This window comes from Gambusia affinis, linkage group LG07, assembly GCF_019740435.1.
Source record: "Gambusia affinis linkage group LG07, SWU_Gaff_1.0, whole genome shotgun sequence".
Lineage (NCBI taxonomy): Eukaryota > Metazoa > Chordata > Actinopteri > Cyprinodontiformes > Poeciliidae > Gambusia > Gambusia affinis.
Genome location: NC_057874.1, coordinates 27711013 through 27733903, shown reverse-complemented (window position 1 = coordinate 27733903; position 22891 = coordinate 27711013). Strand labels below are relative to the sequence as shown.

General features: G+C 38.6%; 2 protein-coding genes, 1 long non-coding RNA gene and 1 other non-coding gene across 4 annotated transcripts; 1 reads left to right on the top strand and 3 right to left on the bottom strand.

Annotated features, from left to right (window-relative positions):
- Positions 1 to 18: 18 nt before the first annotated feature.
- Positions 19 to 1788, bottom strand: LOC122834008 (nuclear factor 7, brain-like). The gene is made up of 2 exons (XM_044122047.1): positions 1143 to 1788; positions 19 to 1012 (listed from the first exon to the last, which is right to left on the bottom strand). The coding sequence occupies exons 1-2, from the start codon at positions 1655 to 1657 to the stop codon at positions 148 to 150; spliced, it is 1380 nt and encodes a 459-aa protein (XP_043977982.1). The 5' UTR covers positions 1658 to 1788; the 3' UTR covers positions 19 to 147.
- A 3206-nt stretch (positions 1789 to 4994) lies between these two features.
- Positions 4995 to 5068, bottom strand: trnar-ccu. The gene has a single exon. It is a non-coding gene; the product is annotated as a tRNA-Arg (tRNA).
- Positions 5069 to 7684: 2616 nt separating this feature from the next.
- On the bottom strand, positions 7685 to 9160 carry LOC122834018 (zinc-binding protein A33-like). Its single transcript, XM_044122080.1, has one exon. The coding sequence runs from the start codon at positions 9131 to 9133 to the stop codon at positions 7736 to 7738; it is 1398 nt and encodes a 465-aa protein (XP_043978015.1). The 5' UTR covers positions 9134 to 9160; the 3' UTR covers positions 7685 to 7735.
- Positions 9161 to 13760: 4600 nt separating this feature from the next.
- Positions 13761 to 20688, top strand: LOC122834293. Its single transcript, XR_006371172.1, has 3 exons — positions 13761 to 13836; positions 14542 to 14640; positions 20609 to 20688. It is a non-coding gene; the product is annotated as an uncharacterized LOC122834293 (long non-coding RNA).
- The last annotated feature ends 2203 nt before the right edge of the window (positions 20689 to 22891 follow it).

Below are 22891 nucleotides of genomic sequence, written 5' to 3'. Positions count from 1 at the left end.
AAGCAACTTGAGTCTAAATAAATAAGTTTCACATTTATTGGGGCAAGAGAAGCTAATATTTCTTCTTTTTTTTTTCTTGATCCACGTGACAAAAAGTTTGGACACCCGTCTTTAACCCATCGGGCCCTACTGGTTTCCAGTAGCCCGTTACCAGTTGGTTACAGGTAAAATCCTCACAGGTAATTTGTTGTTGGTCCCGATGAAAGGAAACATCTTCTCGGTGAACCTGTGGATGAAGGTGTGGATGTGTCTGTCTGAGTCTAAATCAAAGAAGGACAGCGTCCCTCCGTCCCAGTCCAGCTGAACTCTGACCCTCCGCAGCTTCTTCACCGGGAGATGTCTGCTCGGTACCGGATGGGAAACGGCCGTCACGTCTCCGTTGAACAGACAAATCCCCCAGAATCCATCTCGGATTTGGCCCTTCCTCCGGACCGACTCGCTGACCACGCCCACGCCCCAGTTCTGGACCCGCCGGACCTCCACGTCCCAGCCGTGAGTCCCGGAGGCGAACCCCTCGGCGCCCAGTACGCAGTGGTGCTGGTCGAACCTCTCCGGGTTCTCGGGGAGGTTCTGCCTCGGCCCGAACGTGACGCTGGTCAGATCCGCGGACAGAACCAGCTCTGGGTGAGCCGTGTTCGGGTCCAGGAGGACGGGCGCGAAGGAAGCCGTCTTCTTCAGCTGGGTCCAGATGTTGTAGGCCAGGTTGCCCAGGTGTTTGGCCTCGTCTATCAGCGCTCCGCGGGGAGTCTGCGGGTCGTCCAGCAGGGGGCAGTATTTAACGCTGGTTGCTGCGGCCTTGTAATTCAGCAGGAATCTCAGGTCTGCAGCCCTCAGCTCCTCCTCTGCGGTTCTGATTGTGTCTGACAGAAGTTGTATCGCTCTGTTCAGAACCTCAATCCGATCCTTCATGTCTCTACATTTCTGTTTCTCTTCGTCGCGCAGCGCGGCGACCCTGGCCTCCTCTTCCTCCTCTAGCAGCCGGTGAAGCCAGTTGAACTGATTCCTGATGAGCCTCTCTGTGTGTTTGGACTGGGTCTTGATGTGCTCTGCTGTTCCATCACAGCTTTCCTTGGCTTGCGACCCTGGCCTCCTCTTCCTCCTCTAGCAGCCGGTGAAGCCAGTTGAACTGATTCCTGATGAGCCTCTCTGTGTGTTTGGACTGGGTCTTGATGTGCTCTGCTGTTCCATCACAGCTTTCCTTGGCTTGCTTCAGCTGCGCCAGCTTCTTCTTCAGAGGTTTCAGGATCCTGGCGAGGTCGTCCCGGCAGTCCTGTGCCGCCTCACCGATGGGTCTAAATCTGTGGTCGCTGTGATCTTTCGCGTCCCTGCAGATGAGACAAACTGGCCGCTGATGGTCCAGGCAGAAAAGTTTCAGCGTCTCTGCATGAAGACTGCAGAGATCCTCTGGCTCTTTTGGAGGGTTCTTCCTCCGTTCCAGGGTGAAGGTTTCACACAGGTTCTTCAGGGCCAGGTTGCAGGGCGGAGAGCGGAACGAGGAGATCTCCTTACAGAGCGGGCAGGCGTCTCTCCGCCTCTCGGACCACCATCTCTGCAGACAGGCTCTGCAGAAGCTGTGGCTGCAGGACAGCACGACGGGGTCGCTGAAGATGTCAAAGCAGATTGGACAGGAGAGGTCTTTCTCTGACGGACAGGACATTGTATCTGTCCTCCTGCTCCTCTTTAAATCTGAATCACTCCACCGCGCCTGTCATGGCGCAGCTCTGGTTGTTCCTGTTCGAGCATAAATGAGGAACATCGAAGCAAAGAGGGAAGTGGAAACATAAAATATCGCAGGATTTTAGTTCAGAGGAAATGCAGAGATTCAGAGAAAAACTTCCCAGTTCACAGGGAAGCTCTGTTCAATAAACACAAACATCAACAGGGAAACGAGTTGAAGTGGCTTTTACTGGTAAACACCTCCTGTGAGAAATATCTGGAATTAGGCATTTTAAATATTCCCTTTAAGTCAAAATGAACTCCTCGTCTGGTTGCTGAGCTTAAAACGGGTTCGATTATCACAGAACCTGGATCAAAACTAATCAATCAATCAAGTGTTTTTCTATAGCACATTTCAGAAACAAGACAGTTCAAAGTGCTTTACACCATTAAAAACATACCACAGTAACCAATTATAACCAAGTAAATATTATATTTTGTCACATTACATTTTGTCATCAAAATTGTGAAGCAAATACACATCAAATATGTTTGTCGTTGATTAATTGATGAATCAAAAGCAACTGTAACCAGCTGGTTTTTATTAGACTAAAGAGCTCATATTCTATTGTTTTTCAAATTCAATGTTCAAAATGGTTAAATATACAGCTTCCTGCTATTTTGAAGAGTTTATTTTATTAAGACTTTATACTTCAGTTGGCCATTGGGGGGGATTGAACCCATGACCGTGGCTTTATAAGTACCTTACTCTGACCAGCTGAGCTAACCAGCCACACATAATGGTGAGTTTTTATCAATGTTAAAAAAGCTTACATGATCTTGACAAAATCAGTAAAATTCTAAAGTTTTTCCAAATCAACATAAATTATGGTTTAATCTAAAGCCTCCTGCTATATTGAAGAGTTGACTTTATGTTTTCATTGGCCCACGTGATGACCTTGGATTTATGAGTACCACGCTCCGACCAACTGAGCTAACCAGCCACACATAAGCTTTTGTCTTCGTCAATATAAGAGAAACATATATGATTAACTACAATTAATATTTGAAGAAATGCTGTTGTTTTTCAAAATCAACATGCTTAAAAGTGTATTTTCCAGCAATATTTTATATTGAAATGTTAATTTTATTTTCCACCTTTTTATTTTGAAGTATTGATTTTATTTTCCACCTTTTTATTTTGAAGTATTGATTTTGTTTTACAACCGTTTTTATTTTGAAGTATTGATTTTACCACAATGAAGATTTGAGTAAGGAGCTCATATTCTAATGTTTTTCAAAATCAATGTGCATAATGGTTAAATATACAGCCTCCTGCTGTTTTGAAGAGTTGATTTTATTAATAGTTTATATATCAGATGGTCTGTGTAGGGATCGAACCCATGACCTTGACTTTATGAGTACCACGCACCGACCAACTGAGCTAACCAGCCACACACAACGGTGAGTTTTCATCAATGTTAGAAAAACTTACATGATCTTGACAAAAGCAATGAAATGCCAAAATTTTTAAAAATCAACATTAAATGTGCTTTAATTTAAAGCCTCCTGCTATTTTGAACAGCTGACTTCATGAAACACTTCATGATTGCATTGGCCAATGTGGGGCTTGAACCCACAACCTTGGCTTTATTAGTACCACGTTCCAACCGACTGAGATAACCAGCCACACATTAGCTCACGTCTTTGTCAATATTACAAAAACGTACATGATCTTTCTACAATGAAGATTTGAAAAAATGCTGTAACATTTTTCAAAATCAACATGGTTTAAGGTGTATTTTCCGGCAAAATTTTATTTTGAAGTATTGATTTTATTTTCCACCTTTTTATTTTGAAGTATTGATTTTGTTTTCCACCTTTTTTATTTTGAAGTATTGATTTTGTTTTACAACCTTTTTTATTTTGAAGTATTGATTTTGTTTTGCCACCCTTTTTAATTTTGAAGTATTGTTTGTCTGAAAGACTTTAGATTTCCATTGACCAGTAAGGGAATTGAACCACTTACCTTAGCGCTATCAGCGCTACACCTGTCCAGCTGAGCTAACATCAGCTGGACAGAGATTTCCTAAGTACAATGTTACTCATAATGTTGAGTTTCCATGGATTTATACAACTTACATAATCTTACGACAATGAAGATTTGAGTAAGAAGCTCATATTCTAATGTTTTTCAAAATCAATGTGCATAATGGTTAAATATACAGCCTCCTGCTGTTTTGAAGAGTTGATTTTATTAAAAGTTTATATATCAGATGGTCAGTGTAGGGATCGAACCCATGACCTTGACTATATGAGTACCACGCACCGACCAACTGAGCTAACCAGCCACACACAACGGTGAGTTTTCAGCAATGTTAGAAAAACTTACATGATCTTGACAAAAGCAATGAAATGCCAAACGTTTTCAAAATCAATATTAAATGTGCTTTAATTTAAAGCCTCTTCTATTTTGAACAGCTGACTTCATGAAACACTTCATGATTGCATTGGCCAATGTGGGGCTTGAACCCACAACCTTGGCTTTATGAGTACCACGTTCCAACCGACTGAGCTAACCAGCCACACATTATCTCATGTCTTTGTCAATATTACAAAAACGTACATGATCTTTCTACAATGAAGATTTGAAAAAATGCTGTAACATTTTTCAAAATCAACATGGTTTAAGGTGTATTTTCCGGCAAAATTTTATTTTGAAATATTGATTTTATTTTCCACCTTTTTTTATTTTGAAGTATTGATTTTGTTTGCCACCCCTTTTAATTTTGAAGTATTGTTTGTCTGAAAGACTTTAGATTTCCATTGACCAGTAAGGGAATTGAACCACTTACCTTGGCGTTATCAGCGCCACACCTGTCCATCTGAGCTAACATCAGCTGGACAGAGAATTCCTAAGTACAAGGTTACTCATAATGTTCAGTTTGCATGGATTTATAAAACTTACATAATCTTACCACAATGAAGATTTGAGTAAGGAGCTCATATTCTAATGTTTTTCAAAATCAATGTGCATAATGGTTAAATATACAGCCTCCTGCTGTTTAGAAGAGTTGATTTTATTAAAAGTTTATATTTCAGATGGTCAGCGTAGGGATCGAACCCATGACCTTGGCTTTATGAGTACCACGCACCGACAAACTGAGCTAACCAGCCACACATAACGGTGAGTTTTCATCAATGTTAGAAAAACTTACATGATCTTGACAAAAGCAATGAAATGCCAAAATTTTTAAAAATCAACATCAAATATGCTTTAATTTAAAGCCTCCTGCTATTTTGAACAGCTGACTTCATGAAACACTTCATGATTGCATTGGCCAATGTGGGGCTTGAACCCACGACCTTGGCTTTAGGAGTACCACGTTCCAACCGACTGAGCTAACCAGCCACACATTATCTCACGTCTTTGTCAATATTACAAAAACGTACATGATCTTTCTACAATGAAGATTTGAAAAAATGCTGTAACATTTTTCAAAATCAACATGGTTTAAGGTGTATTTTCCGGCAAAATTTTATTTTGAAATATTGATTTTATTTTCCACCTTTTTTATTTTGAAGTATTGATTTTGTTTTACAACCTTTTTTATTTTGAAGTATTGATTTTATTTTCCACCTTTTATTTTGAAGTATTGATTTTGTTTTACAACCGTTTTTATTTTGAAGTATTGATTTTGTTTGCAACCCTTTTTATTTTTGAAGTATTGTTTGTCTGAAAGACTTTAGATTTCCATTGACCAGTAAGGGAATTGAACCACTTACCTTGGCGTTATCAGCGCCACACCTGTCCAGCTGAGCTAACATCAGCTGGACAGAGATTTCCTAAGTACAAGGTTACTCATAATGTTGAGTTTCCATGGATTTATAAAACTTACATGATCTTACCACAATGAAGATTTGAGTAAGGAGCTCATATTCTAATGTTTTTCAAAATCAATGTGCATAATGGTTAAATATACAGCCTCCTGCTGTTTTGAAGAGTTGATTTTATTAATAGTTTATATATCAGATGGTCAGTGTAGGGATTGAACCCATGACCTTGACTTTATGAGTACCACGCACCGACCAACTGAGCTAACCAGCCACACATAACGGTGAGTTTTCATCAATGTTAGAAAAACTTACATGATCTTGACAAAAGCAATGAAATGCCCAAATTTTTAAAAATCAACATTAAATGTGCTTTAATTTAAAGCCTCCTGCTATTTTGAACAGCTGACTTCATGAAACACTTCATGATTGCATAGGCCAATGTGGGGCTTGAACCCAGAACCTTGGCTTTAGGAGTACCACGTTCCAACCGACTGAGCTAACCAGCCACACATTATCTCACATCTTTGTCAATATTACAAAAACGTACATGATCTTTCTACAATGAAGATTTGAAGAAATGCTGTAACGTTTTTCAAAATCAACATGGTTTAAGGTGTATTTTCCGGCAAAATTTTATTTTGAAGTATTGATTTTATTTTCCACCTTTTTATTTTGAAGTATTGATTTTGTTTTACAACCTTTTTTATTTTGAAGTATTGATTTTGTTTTACAACCTTTTTTATTTTGAAGTATTGATTTTGTTTGCCACCCTTTTTAATTTTGAAGTATTGTTTGTCTGAAAGACTTTAGATTTCCATTGACCAGTAAGGGAATTGAACCACTTACCTTAGCGCTATCAGCGCTACACCTGTCCAGCTGAGCTAACATCAGCTGGACAGAGATTTCCTAAGTACAATGTTACTCATAATGTTGAGTTTCCATGGATTTCTACAACTTACATGATCTTACCACAATGAAGATTTGAGTAAGGAGCTCATATTCTAATGTTTTTCAAAATCAATGTGCATAATGGTTAAATATACAGCCTCCTGCTGTTTTGAAGAGTTGATTTTATTAAAATGTGGCCAATGTGGGACTTGAACCCACAACCTTGGCTTTATGAGTACCACGCTCCAACCGACTGATCTAACCAGCCACACATTAGCTCATGTCTTCGTCAATATCAGAAAAATGTATATGATCTTTCTACAAATTCTGTTGTTTTTCAAAATCAACATGCTTAAAAGTGTATTTTCCAGCAATATTTTGAAAAACTTCAGAATTTCACTGTTTTTGTCAAGATCCTGTATGTTTTTCTAACATTGATGACAACTCAACATTATTTGTGGCCCCACTGGCCAACAGAAATATAAAGTCTTAATAAAATCAGCTCTTGAACATAGCAGGAGGCTGTATATTAAACCATCATGTGACTGGAAGTTAAAAGTAATTAATTAGGGTCATTAATCTCTCCCCGATTAAATTTTGACAGTAGGGTGCCTATATATCTCTCTCATCAAGTCAAGTTAAATTCTATGGGGCTCTACAATGACGTTTATAAAACATGAATCCAGAGAAGCACCACTAAAAAAATAAAGAGATGAGACTGATGACAGAAGTTTAGCTTTATTTAGTTAAAAATTTGTTTAATGTCACACAGAGAAAATATAGAATGCTTTCACCTCCTACAAGCATGATCCCAAAATCTACCTAGACATTCAAACGTGTATTTATTAAGGATTTATTTGCATTTCAGCATCTTTTACTGTTGAATATAATAAATGTGGCTGCACAGTGGCGCAGTTGGTAGAGCTGTTGCCTTGCAGCAAGAAGGTCCTGGGTTTGATTTTCTGCCCGGGGTCTTTCTGCATGGAGTTTGCATGTTCTCCCTGTGCATGGTGGGTTCTCTCCGGGTTCTCTGGCTTCCTCCCACAGTCCAAAAACATGACTGTCAGGTTAATTGGTCTCTCTAAATTCCCCCTAGGTGTGTGTGTGTGAATGGTTGTGTGTCCTGTCTGTTTTCTGTGTTGCCCTGCGACAGACTGGCGACCTGTCCAGGGTGAACCCGCCTCTCGCCCGGAACGTTAGCTGGGGATAGGAACCAGCAACCCTCCTGACCCCATTAGGGACAAAGGGTGATTAGAAAATGGATGGATGGATGGATATAATAAATGCACACAATAAAACTGATCCTGTTTTTTACAAATCATGCATCCTGCGTTCTCTGCCTGATTGTATCAGCTTAAAGTGGTTCATCAGGGTATCTTGCTGCAGGCAGTATCTTCAGTGGAGACACATTCTTGGTGCAAACGTAGGCGAACAGCTTCTCAGTGAAAGTGTGTTTGAAGGTGTGAAGATGATTGTTGGCATCAAGGTCAAAAAACGAAACTTTCCCTTCCTCCCAGTCCAGCTGAACCCGGACCCTGTGGAGCTTCGTCACTGGCAGAGCTGTGCTGGGAACCGCGCAGGAGGTCGCCGCGTAGCTCCCATCGCTGAGACAGATCCCCCAGAACCCGGCCTGAATCTGTCCCTTTCTGGGGACGGACTCTGACAGCACACCCACACCCCAGAACTCCTCGGTCTGGACCTCCACATCCCAGCTGTGCGTCCCAGAGCTGAAGCCCTGGTGGCTGATGACACAGTGGCGCTGCTCAAACCTCTCTGGGTTGCCAGGAAGCTCCTGTCTCGGCCCAAACGTCACCGCCGTCAGATCCGCAGACACGCTTAGGTGCGGTTCGGCCGTGTTTGGGTCCAGAACCACCGGAGAGAAGGAGACTATGCGCTTCATCTTGGTCCAGATGTTGTAGCTCAGGTTGCCCAGATGTTTGGCCTCATCCACCAGCGCTCCTGGGAGAGGCTGCGGCTCGTCCAGCAGGGGGCACTGTTGGACTCTTCCCTTTGCAGCCTTGTAGTTCTGCAGCAGCAACACATCCTCAGAACATCTGAACTCTTCTTCTGCGGCTGTGACGGTTTGTGAAAGATCCTCCACGTTCTTCCTCAGAGCCTCCATGTTCTCCTTCATCGCTTGCCTCTTCTGCTCCTCTTCCTCCCTCACAGCTCTGACTCTCTCCTCCTCTTCCTCCTGCAGGAACTGGTGAAGCTCTTTAATCTGCTCTTTAATCTGCCTCTCTATTCTGTCAGCCTGGATCTTTATATATTGTGAAGTTCCATCACATTTTCCCTGAACCTGTCTGAACCGGGTCAGTTTTTCCTTCAGGGGCTCCAGCTGGTTCTGCAGCTCGTCTCGGCGGTCCTGGACAGCTTCCTGGACCGGTCTGAAGCTGTGGCCACTGTGTGCCTTCGAGTCTCTACAGACGAGACAAACCGGCTCCTCGTGGTCCAGACAGAACAGCTTGAGCTGCTCAGAGTGCAGACTGCAGAGGGCCTCCGACCCGGACGGACCTCTCTGACCTCTGCCCAGAAAGAAGGCGAAACACAGGTTTTTCATCTCCAGGTCGGCTGGCGGATCCCTCAGCAGCGACGCCTCCCTGCAGAGTGGACACAGCCGGGTTCTCTTCTGGGCCCAGTCCGTCTGCAGGCAGCTGCTGCAGAAGCTGTGGCTGCACTCCAGCTTCACCGGATCGCTGAAGATGCCGCAGCACAGAGTGCAGGTCAGATCCTTCGCTGACTGCAGCAGCATCTTCAGCTTTCAGCAGACAGAACAATGATGCTGATCTTCTCCGAAAGATCCCAGTGCTCTCTCCTGTGTCAGCCGTACAGTCAAAGCTTCGTATGATGAGGAGTGTCCACACCTGAAGAAAAGGCAGTGGCACCAGATAACATATTTCCAATGCAAACTCAAAATCCACACAGATAAAACTCCTCTGACCTTATATGAAGGAGCTGAACGCTCTCCCTGTTTGAGATGGAAATGTCCGTCCAGCCACTGTCTCTTCCAGAGAAGTCCAAACGTTTTTCACGTTTTTCAATATTTTAAAAATATTTCATTTTTAAAACCTAAAATCAACAAAAAAGGTTGTAATTTTAAACAAAGCCTGTACTATTTTAATTAAACAAATAAAGTTTAAATAAACTTTAAATGTTTTTTTGCAAATTTTTGTGTTAAATAATTTTTGTATTTTATTCTTTTTTATGTTTTTGATGTTTAAACTGTGGCGCAGTGTGTAGAGCTGTTGCCTTGCAGCAAGAAGGTCCTGGGTTCGATTCCCGGCCCGGGTTCTTTCTGCATGGAGTTTGCATGTTCTCCCTGTGCATGGTGGGTCCTCTCCGGGTTCTCCGGCTTCCTCCCACAGCCCAAAAACATGACTCTCTAAATTCTCCCCAGGTGTGTGTTTTCCTGTCTGTCTCTGTGTTGCCCAGACTGGCGACCTGTCCAGGGTGACACCGCCTCTCACCTGGAACATAGCTGGAGAGGCACCAGCACCTCCTGACTCCGGTGGGGACATGCGTGTTAAAAAATGGATGTTTGAACTTCTTTTATACTCTGTGTATTTTTAAAGTGTTTTATGAATATAATTATATTAGATTGGATTAAATGAAATGCACACAGGTTGGTTAAAATATTTTATCTGTGGTGGCGCAGGGGCAATGCACAACCCACGTATTGAGGCCTTAGTCCTCGTGGCGGAGGTTGCGGGTTCGATTCCCAGCCTGCCAATATTTGCCACATGTCTTTCCCCTGTTTCCTGTCAAACTACTTTCCACTAGAGCCCACAAAATCTTTAAAATATATATATTTCATCTGGTCTCAGAAATAAAATCAGGATATAGCTTTTATTGGTTTTATATTTTTAGTCAATTCTTTACACAGTAATTAAAATCAGACTTCAGGTGCACCAAGGTTTGGCCCAATTTATCATGAAAATAGAATGAAACCACCAAGTTTGGAAAAGTAGATCATTTGTGATCTAACGTTTTTGTAAGTAGATTTTAATGTAAAGGTTGTAGTTTTGTTTGGGTTTGTCTGCATGCAGGCAAAGACCCAGGACCTTCTTGCTACATGGCAACAGTCACCAACTTGCAGATTTTCTTCTTTTCAGCCTGTTTAACTTTCAGGCTCCTCAGTCCTGCAGCTTTTATCTGTTACAGCTTCATCATGAAGAGTTTTAGTGTTTAGATGTTGAGTCATAGCTCCTCCTGCAGGTTTACAGAGCTGATTTTAATCCAAAACGTTGAATTACCTCTCTGTTCAGCTTGGTTTATCCGCCTGTCTTCTGTTTTGCATTTAACTGCATGAAGCTTATCTGCTACTGATGTTGCTCCGCCTTGACTCCTGGCTTTTTCACTTCTAGTTACCAAAGACACAGACTGGGAATGTCTTTATTCAGGTTTAAACAAAATTATGGCACTAGCCTGTGACACAGAAAGTGGAAGACTTTCGGCTTTACTGTCTGTTATTTTTTCATGCATTTTTCATCAGTATTTGGGGCGAATCCTTCGCAACTTGGTTGAACCTTCAGCATATTAAATACTATTATTAAAAGTAATATTAATAGTTATTGTTATGTATTAGTACATATTATATTTTTTACTCAATATCTGCATTTTAAATGTATAGTTCGATGACATTAAAACCTATGTCCATGCCTATATTCTATCTGTACACAGGTTTTCATTTACTGTAGTGTCAACAGACAAAAGGCAACTATGTGGCAACTTATACACAATGCTTTTTCTTTTAAATTATAAATTAGAAGTGTGGTAAATTATACATAAATGTTTTAACCACCCAGTCATGATTTACATTCTATGAATGTTTTATAGCAATTAACCATTTATGAATTTTTTAAAAATAAACATCCGAGTCAACCTGGTTTAATAAACACAATCTTCCCTCCGTGGGTGACAGTTGTTTATCTGGGTCTGCTGACCATAAATGGGCCGCGAGTAGCTTGCTTTAGCTTCACATGCTAACCGGAGCTAATCTGGGTCATAAAGTTGCCCTTCGACACAAACACGGTGGAGTTTCATAAAATACACTCTGATGGTGCTTCAACACATGTAACATGCTTAGGGAACTACTACCTCAAAATAGACATGATTTTAAACTAAAAATAATCGTAAAGCGGCTCTCCTCCAACGACAACCTGCCCCCTTTAGCCGTTGTTTCTGGGGAAGCCAAGCGCGCGCCTGAAGAACCCAGTATATGCAATTACAACAAAGCACCAGTAGGTGGCTCTAACGGACCAACAATGACTGCACATCGGTTTGAGTGAAACCGATAAGTTTCCAGTTTGATATTATGGGTTTTACTGTAGGATGTTCAGTTCCAGCAGTAACCAGCAGGGGGAGCAGCTGGTAAACCTTTCTCCTATGCAATGTCCCAATCTGCCGCAGTTTGACCTGAGTTTCTGCCTGCTCATCTCTTCTTTCACCTTCATGTAAAACAAAAATCCGTTTCAGCAAAACAGGAGAAAAAAGCAAAGCTGTGCAGAATGCACAAAAGCATATATAATAATAATAATAATAATAATAATAATAATAATAATAATAATAATAATAATAATAATAATAATAATAATAATAATAATAATAATAATAATAATAATAATAGTTTCTTGATTTTTTCCAGGATATTTGATGTTTGAAAACCTACTGTTTTAGATTCAAGGAAACATTTAGTGTCACTTAGAAAAACAGGAATTATCATGCAGTATGTGTGCAATAACAAAAGTTTAATGAAGCTTTTTTTGGAGTTCATCTTTTTTACAAAAAGACTTCTACACATCTTTATGCTCATCCATCCATCCCTGCTTATTCTTGAGATATTTTACAGAAAGAAATGTTTTTTTAACAAGAATAAGTCCAGAAGAGCAGCAGAGATTCACAGCTTCGATGGAACATGTATTCTTTATGGAAAGTGTCTAAAAGTAAGCAAAGAATAGTCCCATTTAAAGTTTTCCACAAACTAAACACCATGGCCAGCCAGAGCAACTATAGAATGACTTAGATTGAAGCATAGCCACGTTTAGAATGGCCCAGTCAAAGTCAGGATTTAAATCCAACTAATTTGTGGAAAGATAATATCTATCCCGTCAAACTGAGTTTGAGTTGTTTTTTCATAGAAAAATAAGCCAAACTTTCTGGCCCAGATGTGCAAAACTAGTAGAGAAATTCCTGAAAATACTTGCAGTTATACAAAAAAGCATGCCACACTTTTCAGATTCTTGTTTGCAAAGTAACTAAAGTTTTTTACTTCACAATTTTGAACAACTTTGTGTTTGTTTATCATGTAAATCACATTTACTATATCTACAAGTAGATTTTGTTTATGTTGATACACTTGAGGATTTGTGATTTATGACAATAAAATCAAGTTTAGCCACATAAAATTATATTTTAAAGCATGTAATTGCTCAAAAGAGGTATGAATGTAAACAACTTTTATAAGTAAAGGTTCTGTATGTTGAAATACATACAGGAAGTTTGGATGTGTTGCTATGCACCTTTTCTCTACTGCACAGATGCTGAAACTCTGAGTTTATTAATAAAATGTATCTTTTATCATATAATAATAGACAATAACAAGCTCATTTAGATAATGTGATGTCAACCACAGTATCAGGGGAATGTTTTAGCAGGCAAAGGAACCTTGACCCTAATTCATAAATCAGTGATAAAACTGTGGAAAAGTTTTGCTATAAACAAAAATACAAGGTTATATCTAGAGCAAAAGGAAAGCAATATTCTTTATTGTCCCACAGTGGAAAAATTCAGATGCAAGTTAAAGATAAACAGGTGCATATTTAAACCAAAGTAAAAAAACAAAAACAAAAAACAACCAAAAAAACCAAACAAACACATATTTAAAATATAAGAGGTACATTTGTGCCTTAATTACAAACAAAAACTGCTGTTTCTTTACTTCAATGTTTTCTGCAAGTCATGAAGCTTCTCCAAATGTTGAGAAGCGTGCGCTACATTATCATCATCTGGGTAAATTTTATATTTGTTTGAGAGTTTATGATGGTGGATTTGTTTCTAATAGATAAATTCACACTTTTTAATTTTCAGGGAGTTTTAGGGAAATCATACACTTTTTGCAGCCATCAACAAGGTTCTGAATTGCAGACAGTGGACGCTTCTCTGTCAGATCATTTATTCTTTTTATTTTTAGTAGAAGAAAATAAAAGAATCAACTTAAGATGTATTATCCATTAATGGTTTGTTAGATTAAAATTAATGTAAATTGATTAAGTAATAAAGTCTAATTCTATCTTCTTTAAGTGTTGTAATTTGGCCGCCATCCAGTAGATGGCGCCGCTGGCCACCCCGACGCAAAGCCGTTGATAAAGAAAGAAAGATGGCGGCGGTATCCCTGAACAGGAAAGATCAACTGTCCAAGCAGAGTCCGAGTCCGAGGCCGTGGTTCTGTTTTGAAATGTAAACTGTCGACAGTTTCTTTACGACACGTTAAAAGCGTTTATTCAACCGATTGGAAAAGCAGCATTAACTTCTCATTAAAAATGCGTGATATGTTATAAAAGTAGGGATTTGCTGACAGAAAAGCGGATAAGATATTAGAAAAATTGTGATTTTGATTGCTGTCGAGAGTTTGTGGAGCGAAGTTTACCATTTCTTCTAGACCAACTTGCATCTACATATATTTCTATTCAGCAATATAAGAAGTTCCTGTTTTGTTAAACTTTTAAGTTTAAACATATGAAAATGCCACAATTTTCAGTTTATTCAGGCTGTAACACAGTTGACATAAAATAATGTTAAATTTAATTAGGTTTTTTTATTATTATTCTCCATTTTATTAAAAATGTAGCCCTTTATGTTATGGAAAGATATTTATAAATGGTCAAAAGTTCTGCAGCTTCCCAGTTTGTATTGAAACCAGCGACATGAGATTATTTTGAAAGGATAGGGGTTGAACACATTTATCAAATAATAGTCATCCTGTTCCGGTCAGGTGTAATTCAAAGCTGTCAGAGCAATTCTGGACATTTCTTTGGACCTCTTGGGTTCATTGAGTTCAGCTCTCTGAGTTTTTCTGCCTGGGGGACGTGAGGAGGATTAGTCTGCTCTTTCACACTAGGTCAGACATGCAGGAGTTAATGTTCCTGTTCTCCTGATTTACAGGTTGGAGCAGGACAAACATGGCTGCCATGGACCAACCGTCGCTCTTTAACTAAAGAGGGAGGCTCAGTGCAGGAACTGCACAGCAAAACAAACTGCAAGGTAAAATTGATGTTCCTTGTTGCTCAGTCAAACAGTGCAGAAGCATGTTTGTGGAAAATGCTTCCAGGGAAAACACTGATTGGTCTGAAGCTTTAGGTGCAATAAAGGTTCTTCATGTATGAATTATGACAGGTGTTTTTTTCCCACTACTCTTGAGTGTTGAAGATATTTTTGTCTAATTTCATGTGTAAATATCTTGGCATACTTAAAAAATTCCACATGGGTTTAGCACTTTAGCTTTTGCTAAATACCATGTTGTTATTGCATTTTAATGCTAGCAAAGCTAATGTTTATGATTAGCTTAAGGGTTATTGCAGCTAACATTTTAGCTACAAGAGAAGAAAAACAATGTCTAAGACCTTATTTATATAGATTTCAATAAATAAAACCAAAAAGTGTTTCACAAGAGCCAAAAATCCACTGGAAAACAGTAGAAATATTTAGATGATGAAAATGATTTAGATTAAGAGGAGAATGTTATATAACATCAATAGAAAATGCAGTTAAACCAAATAAGTGGCTCTTCTACTGCAGGTTACCTAAATAAACATTACACACAGCTGAACCATCTGCTCTATTCGAGCTGGGATGTTCATCACAGGCGCTGCCAGGGAGGCTTTGCTGAAAGAAACCGAGCCCTTAGCGACATACATGTTTAGAAACGAGTCTCTTAGCAACCGAGTCAAACAGCAGCATAAATAAAGGAGACAATACAGCTGACTGGCAGGTTGGATCCTCACAGAGCGGCTCTAAAGAACCGTCACCTGCTTCGTCTTAATCTTTTTAAATTCCTCCTGTAATTATAAACTAATCTGTGGGATGTTTGATCATTCCTCTTCACAGAATATAATCCCTCATGTTTCCTCCCAGACAAAGGAGAAAAAGTAATTTATCTTCAGTACTTCATGAGCTCAGGTAAATCTAAACAATTAGCACGTCTTTAAATGAAATCTTTGATTTCTGTCGATCATTTCAGAAAGTGAAACTCATTTATTGCCGGTTTCATCACATAGAGTGAAAAAATAAAAACTTTCAGTTGTAGTTTTGATGATCATGGCTTACAGAGAATAAAACATATTTTAAACAGACATGTCAGGCTTCTGAAAAGTATGTTAGTTTAAACACTTGATATCTTTGGCTGGAAAATCAAATCTTTATAAAGAAGCATGAACTTCTCTAACGACTGTCTCCAGAAAACCCAGTGGACCAGAACCAGCAGATAACTGAATGAGGAAATTGTGAATAAATTTTGTTTTACATTTTTCTCAAAGCTGTGATTATCCCTGTAGTTACCACACGTCTTCCTTCCACCCAACTTTCCATGAACATGCTTTTATGGCCTTTTTGTGGTTTGTCTTCTGGACTTCTGGCCAGTCAGCTGTTTTCACCATGATTCTGTCCAGTTGACCCGGACTGAGATTATTTACGTCTCAAACTCGAGGTCTGGGGGCCAGATGTGGCCCGCTGTCGCTTTTTATACGGCCCTGTAGACGCCAAATTACGTCAATAACTCCCTCCTGTGTGTTGTGATTCTTTGATCACAAAAACAACAGATTGCAGTGTTTTTTCATGCTATTACATAGTTGTGAGTTTATTACAAGTTTTTCGCAAAAATGGTGAAAAACAGTGGATTTAAGTGATACTAACGCCCACCTACAGGTGGCAGTATTTCTCACTTTTACTCCACTGCTACCTCAGCCTTAATTGATGCGAAGTTATAGTCTTTAATCAATGTGGCAGGTAATAAAAAGTCACATTTAATAATATACGTAAGGGCAAACATTTCTAAATTAGCACCACAAAATCAATGACTTTGATTGGGAAAAAAATCACAAAAATAATCACAAAGTCCTGAAAGGACTGATTGATTTTAAAAGATGTCGGGATTATTTATTTTTAAGAATCAAATGCAGACATATCTATTTATAAATATTTTAACAGTCTCAGGAAACATTTGCATTAATTTTCAATACAAAATTTTGGGTTTTTTATTGTTTGTCAACCAAATTCATTAAAATTAAATAACGTCCCTAAATTAACATTTTCACAATAATCTGACATTTTGAGCTGGACGTGGATTTTATCGGTAAAATGTGGACTTTTAAACATAAAAGCAAACCTGTGTGTCAAATTTCAGAAATGTTTGTTTCAGATTGTGTGATTACAGCTTTAATAAGTTTGTACTAAATGTTTCCCTGCCTGTTTTTCTCTCTTCTACCATGTTTATGTCTGAAGGCTGAAGGTCATTTAATGTTTTGTCTGGAAAACTTAATCAAACAAAATTTGCGGAACAAGAACAAAAACTCCAAGGTCTCTTTGATTCATGCGGACATGAACATAAACAGTATGGTTATCTTTTCATTTATTCCACTGAGGAATTTTCTTTTGTTCATCTGTGAAATGTTCAAACAACCAAATTTTACACTCAAATTTAACCAAATGATTTTAATTCCTAACATTTGAATTTTTCTAATGTTTTGAATAAGCTGTTATTGCATTTCTGAGAAAAATTATAGAGATGATTATTTTTTTAAACCGTTGTTTAAACATTTTGGCATGTGAGCCAAAATCTATGAGTCAAAACGATTCATGGGTCAAGAAAATAAAGAACTAAAATCAAGAAAAGAGAGAAGGGAGGTTTGTAGGAAATTTATGTTTTTCATTCAGGATCCAAACTTCAAATAGATTTTCCACACTTGTTGTATTAAAAGAAAAGTATTCATCTGTTTATTTTTTTCATTCTAATAACAGGATTTGGGTCACTTTCTTTCAAAAAGCTTTCTATTTTACTCAAGTTTAATAAATTAAATAAGAGATGATTTTGGTGCAGCAAAGTTGGTTTTCAGTAAAAACTTGGTTATAAAAAATACTTTGTGTTGCATAAATCATTTTTCACTGTCAATAATAATCTGACCAGCTCACTAATTAAAAGTTACCATCTGCATTAAACGGATTGATGGATTTCTATCATTCTTGAACTGCAGCTGTGGACCGCACAAAATCAATCCAAGTGCCACAAATGGCCCCCGAGCCACACTTTGGACACCCCTGGTTTAAACGTCAGCCTTTAACGGTTGATTATTAATACTTGGACCCATTTAAACTCAAAAACAGAAAAAGTTTTGTTCTTTAAAAATGTAAAAACACGCTAACATCGCCTCCAACTTAAACTCTGTAGCTGGTTTAAAACAGAGATAATTAATCTGATCTGCTAAACAAGTTCATAAATTAACCTGATTATTAAAAAATATGTTCTTTTAATAACAACAATAAGTGAGTTTCTCTCTCTTTCTCTTGCAAAGTCTGCAGGAACCAAACACACCCAGCTGGAGGAGCTAATTTTGAATTCACGCACACATTTGAAAAACCAGTAAATCTTGTAATATCCATTGTTATATTAACAGAGATAAATTACTGCCCTTTGACACTGATTCAGTTCTGACTTGCAGTTTTTGCTCCCTCTGTTCAGACATCATAAATCAGAACGCAGACAGAAGCTGCGTTCTGATTTATTGCATCATAAAAGTCGCGATTAGGGCTGTTAGGCTTGGTGAGGACAATCCCTCCCATAAAAAGATTTCATTAATCAGATTTACCTGCTAAGACTTCTGATAATCAAAGAACAATAAAGACCTTCAGCACATTTTCAGTAGAGCAATTTAAACTTGAAACTCTGAAAATGAATCAGCAGTTTTTTGTTGTTTTATTAAAAAAAAAAAAAAAAAGAAACGTTACATAATTGTTACGTAACTGTTGAAGCAGATGACAGATCTTGTAAAGTTTAAACATTTTCAACAGCCACAAATCAAATGCATGTAAATACTTTTATTCTGGAAACTGCATCGAGGTCTTGTCTCATTTTGCATCAAACTTTAACTTCAGTGTTGATTTATTTTCATCCACATCAGAAGAATCTCCTCATTGCTTCAGAAAGCTTTTTGTGAAGTTTTCCCTCTTTTAAATGAGTTATCACGATTGCATTTAAAGGAAAAAATAAAAATAAACATTTTGCAGTTGGAAAAATTTGTGCAAAAAGATTTCCACTTTGAAATATATTTACTCAAACAGAAGCGAAAATATCCAAAAACAAATCAGAGGAGAGAAAAATATTCACTTGAGATCCAAATGACAAATAAACGACCAATTCTACCTTTTTAAAGAATAACTTCAGTAATAATATTTTTAATGAATCAACTCCTCCAAAAATAGTTCAGCAAATGAATTAATGCAGCAAAATAAAAAAGCTCTTTGAAATTACAGGTTTAAATCTCACATGGGATGAGATTTCGCAGTTCAGGGTTCAAATGTGTTTCATAAAATATTTTGTGCTGCTGCAAAAGAAGAAGATTGTCCACTGAGGTTTGAAGTTGGGGCATTGTGCAAAAAATAAATAAAAACAAAAACATATTTTCAACAGAATTCACAAAAAAGAAGAGATATTTAATGTTCAAACAAACCTTTTTTATTAAATATTCAGATTTGGAGTTTGATTCCTGCACCGTCTATGGACCATACCTGGTGAACTCTGAGTTACACCAGCAGCAGCCATGGAGGCTCTCTGCCTTATGTAATCTGTTTTATATAATATTATAATCCACTGGTCAACAAGCTCCTCAGAGCATAAGAACCAGAAAGAGAGCGGACCTGGGAGGCGGTTCTGACGGTGTCTGTGAGGTCACTGAGTGTAATCTCATTAATCCAAACTCACTCCTGCAGAGTTAATCCAAGCAGCTTCAGGTTTGTTTACAACTCACCAAAAACTAAACATGCAAACAGTTGGTTAACTAAATATTACAAGTTTATTTTGACATGTTAAGGTGCTAATCCTGGTTTGCGGTAAAGTTTTCATAACATTTTGTTTATGCACTCCTTTAACGTCTCCCTCTGTCACATTTAAAGATGCAGTGCCATGTAAAATAATTACAATAATGGTTTTCTCTCATCCAAAACATACCTGGAGTGTTGCCCTGAGTCTCATGTTTGAGAAATATTTTAATCTCCATGGCAACCACACAGCTGTGATTGGACCTTGCCCCGCCTTCGAGACGCAGCTCCTCCCCCACTCGGCTCCTTCAAACTAGCCAACAGCAATCAGCAAACAGCTGAGCTCTTTATAGGATCTACTGCTCGGTGAAACGCTGGTAAAAATGTTGTTAAAGGGTTAACAGAGGAGCCATGTTGTTATGGCTTCCTGAAGACGGAGTTTCAGAAAAAGTTTTTAAAGACGCAGCAGCAGTTTCAGGATTCACCACCATGCCACATAACTGCTTAAAAATAAAAAGAGAATGAAAACTGTGGCTAAAATAGGAAAGGTCCCATCACCTGTTTGATATTTACAACAAAACCCTAATTAATGAAGATCTACTCTGACTCCTGGTCATTCAGGAACAAAACGCTGTGGCTCAACCACAGAGACGCAGTTCAGAAAGCAGTAGATTACTGCATCCTGGCCTTACTGATAACTAGTAGTTTGTCTGCATAGCAACAAAATTTAACATTGTGGCAATTTATTATAGATCCCAAGGGCAACATATACAAAGAAAAAAGGAAAGGGTCCATTATGGAGCCTTGAGGTACCCCATACTAAAGAATGGTTGTAGAGGTTGTAATACACCTGCTGTGTTTTACACACACTCCAGGTATGTAAACGCCATTAATCATGACAGAAAAGGTTTGTTTCAAGCAGAACATCTAATGCCTCTTTAGTTTTTTCAGAATTTGCTTTTGACTTCCCTTTAATTGATGCAAAGTTTGCAGAATGCAGCACCTCTCTGTTTTCTTTGAGCCGTGTGAAGTCTGAGCAGCTCACTGGGTCTGTGACCCGGCCTGTCTGCGTCTTGTTCAAATGTTCTGCTCATTCCTGGAAAAACAGCTCAGGAGGAATGCTGCTGTGTACTTTTAACCCGTTCAGAGGCCCTATTGTCTGGTTCTGATCCGTTCGTCCTGTGATCCCTGCTTGTGAAAACAGAACCCGTGATGCTGGAGCTCAAACGCCCAGAGACAGACAACAGGAAGCTCCCTGGACCGGATCGCCACGGGACTCTGTGAGCTTCCCAAACGCACCTTTGACCATCAGCTAGGCCTGGTGCAATAAGCAATAAATCAATAAATCAATTAATCACATAACTTAAAACGAGCTTGATAATTTCCAGTTGCATGATTTATCATTTTTCTCTTTTCTTTCTCTCTTTCTACCAAAACCGGGTTAATAAAAGTCTTACTATAACCCTAACCCAGTTTTTGGGTCGATTTTTGAAGGACAATTTTATTTACAGACTTTATAATTAATTTTCTTTGTTGTTTTGTTTATTTATTTTGGATTTTTGGTTCATTACAATTGAAATTTTACTGATCTTTGAGAATGTGGCCTTTCATTGTTATTATGCCATCACCTTTATATTACTTTAAAACAATTTAATCTTTTATTGCTGCATTCATCCAGATGTAATGCGTTTGAGATTTCATAAACCCCATTTCTACTCTGGTTGGTTTTTCCTTTAAATTCCTATTTAAAGCTGCAGTATGTAAGTTTTATATAAAAAAATAATTTTTTGCATTTCTGCTGAAAGTGTCACTACGTCATGTCGGATAATCTGTTAAAAAATTGAGCTTCCCTGCCTTCTCCTAGCGCTAATTAGAAAACAACCAATCAGAGCCAGGAGGCGGGTCTTAGCGCTGTCAATAACAATTCCATGTGGCGCTGCTTGCTCTCTGACGCACTGCAGCTAGCAGAGTCTGTTGTCAATGCTATGGTTATTTAGCTTTTTCTGTAACAGTAAGTTGTTTCTCCTCCACTATTACATTTAGCAGTGTAGATGAGGATGATTGTCAGCGCTAAGACCCTCCTCCTGGCTCTGATTGGCTGTTTTTGGTCAGGATTGGTGCATTTCTTCAGATGGCAATAGTAGCTGAGGGAGGAGATGGAGGAGGTCAAACTTTTCACAGATTACCTCCTGATTGTCTCCTGGCTGTTGTGGTGGCAGTTTTATGTCAAATATATTGTTTTATAAAAGTTACAAATTGCAGCTTTAATCAGAGATTAGATTTTTTATTTTTTATTTTTTTGCCCCCACCAGGGGATCCTTTTTTTTGTGGGCTCTAGTGTCACTTATACCACAGTAGGCTGACAGGAAAGGGGGGAAGACATGTCATCGGGTCTGGGAATCGAACCCGCGACGACCGCATCGAGGACTGAAGGCCTCCAAAGGTGGGGCGCGCCACCCTCTACGCCACCCTCTACGCCACCGGAGCACACCCCAGAGATTAGATATTTAACCTATTCCAAAACCTGAAATGTTCATAACCACGCTGCTCACATTCAGGCCTACAGTAAACTTGGAAACACGGAAAAATCAGTAAAGTTCATAAAGAGAAACTTCAACAGAAATTCAAACCAGTTCAAACCAGTCACAAGTAGAAAATCCCACATGGAGCCACATGAACAGCATCATTAATCCGCTTCAATCTCATTTATTACAGTCATTCATAAGAATATCAATAAGCCTGATTATATAACAGACAAGACATGAGGCTTCAGGTCAGAGGTGAGTTGTTCACCAGCAGAAGGTGATCAAATTGATGGCTTGTTGCAATAAACCAGATTTATCTTTTAATTCAGTCTGGAAAAATCTGGAGCAAAGTCCAGCCAAACATTTGTGCATATTTTTTAAAAATGTAATTATTTTTAGTCAAAAACAAACTTAAGAAGCTGAGAAACTGCTTCTTACTTCAACTGAAAAATGTGTGATGGTTGCTGTTTTTTGTTGTTGTGAGTTGGTTTGTAAGAGACCAGCTGTGGTAAAACAGAGTCCGTTAGTGATGAAATAAGGAGAACTTGCAGAGGAAATTGCAGGACGAGTAGGTCATGGAAAACAGAGTAACGGAAGAATCCAGTAATGAACAATTACAAACCAGTGACTTAAACACTGGGAGGAGTGGAAAAGGACAAAGGAATCAGATTAACGGAAAAGAGAAAAAGCTGTGGAAGGAGGAAAGCAGGAAAATTATAAAGTTACACAAACTGGAATAACAAAAATAAATTTGCCTAGTGGAAACTTGACAATTTTGGGGAAAAAAATTTTTTTGATTAAAAATGTGGTTTTTCAAAATTGGAAAACAGCAATGGAAACACTTTTCACTCATTATGAGCCGGATGTTACTACTGGCAGAAAAGACAAAGAAGAAGAAGACAGGAAGTTGGAAGAGGATGATGGTGCAACATGTTGTATAATGACTTATCACGTGAATAAAC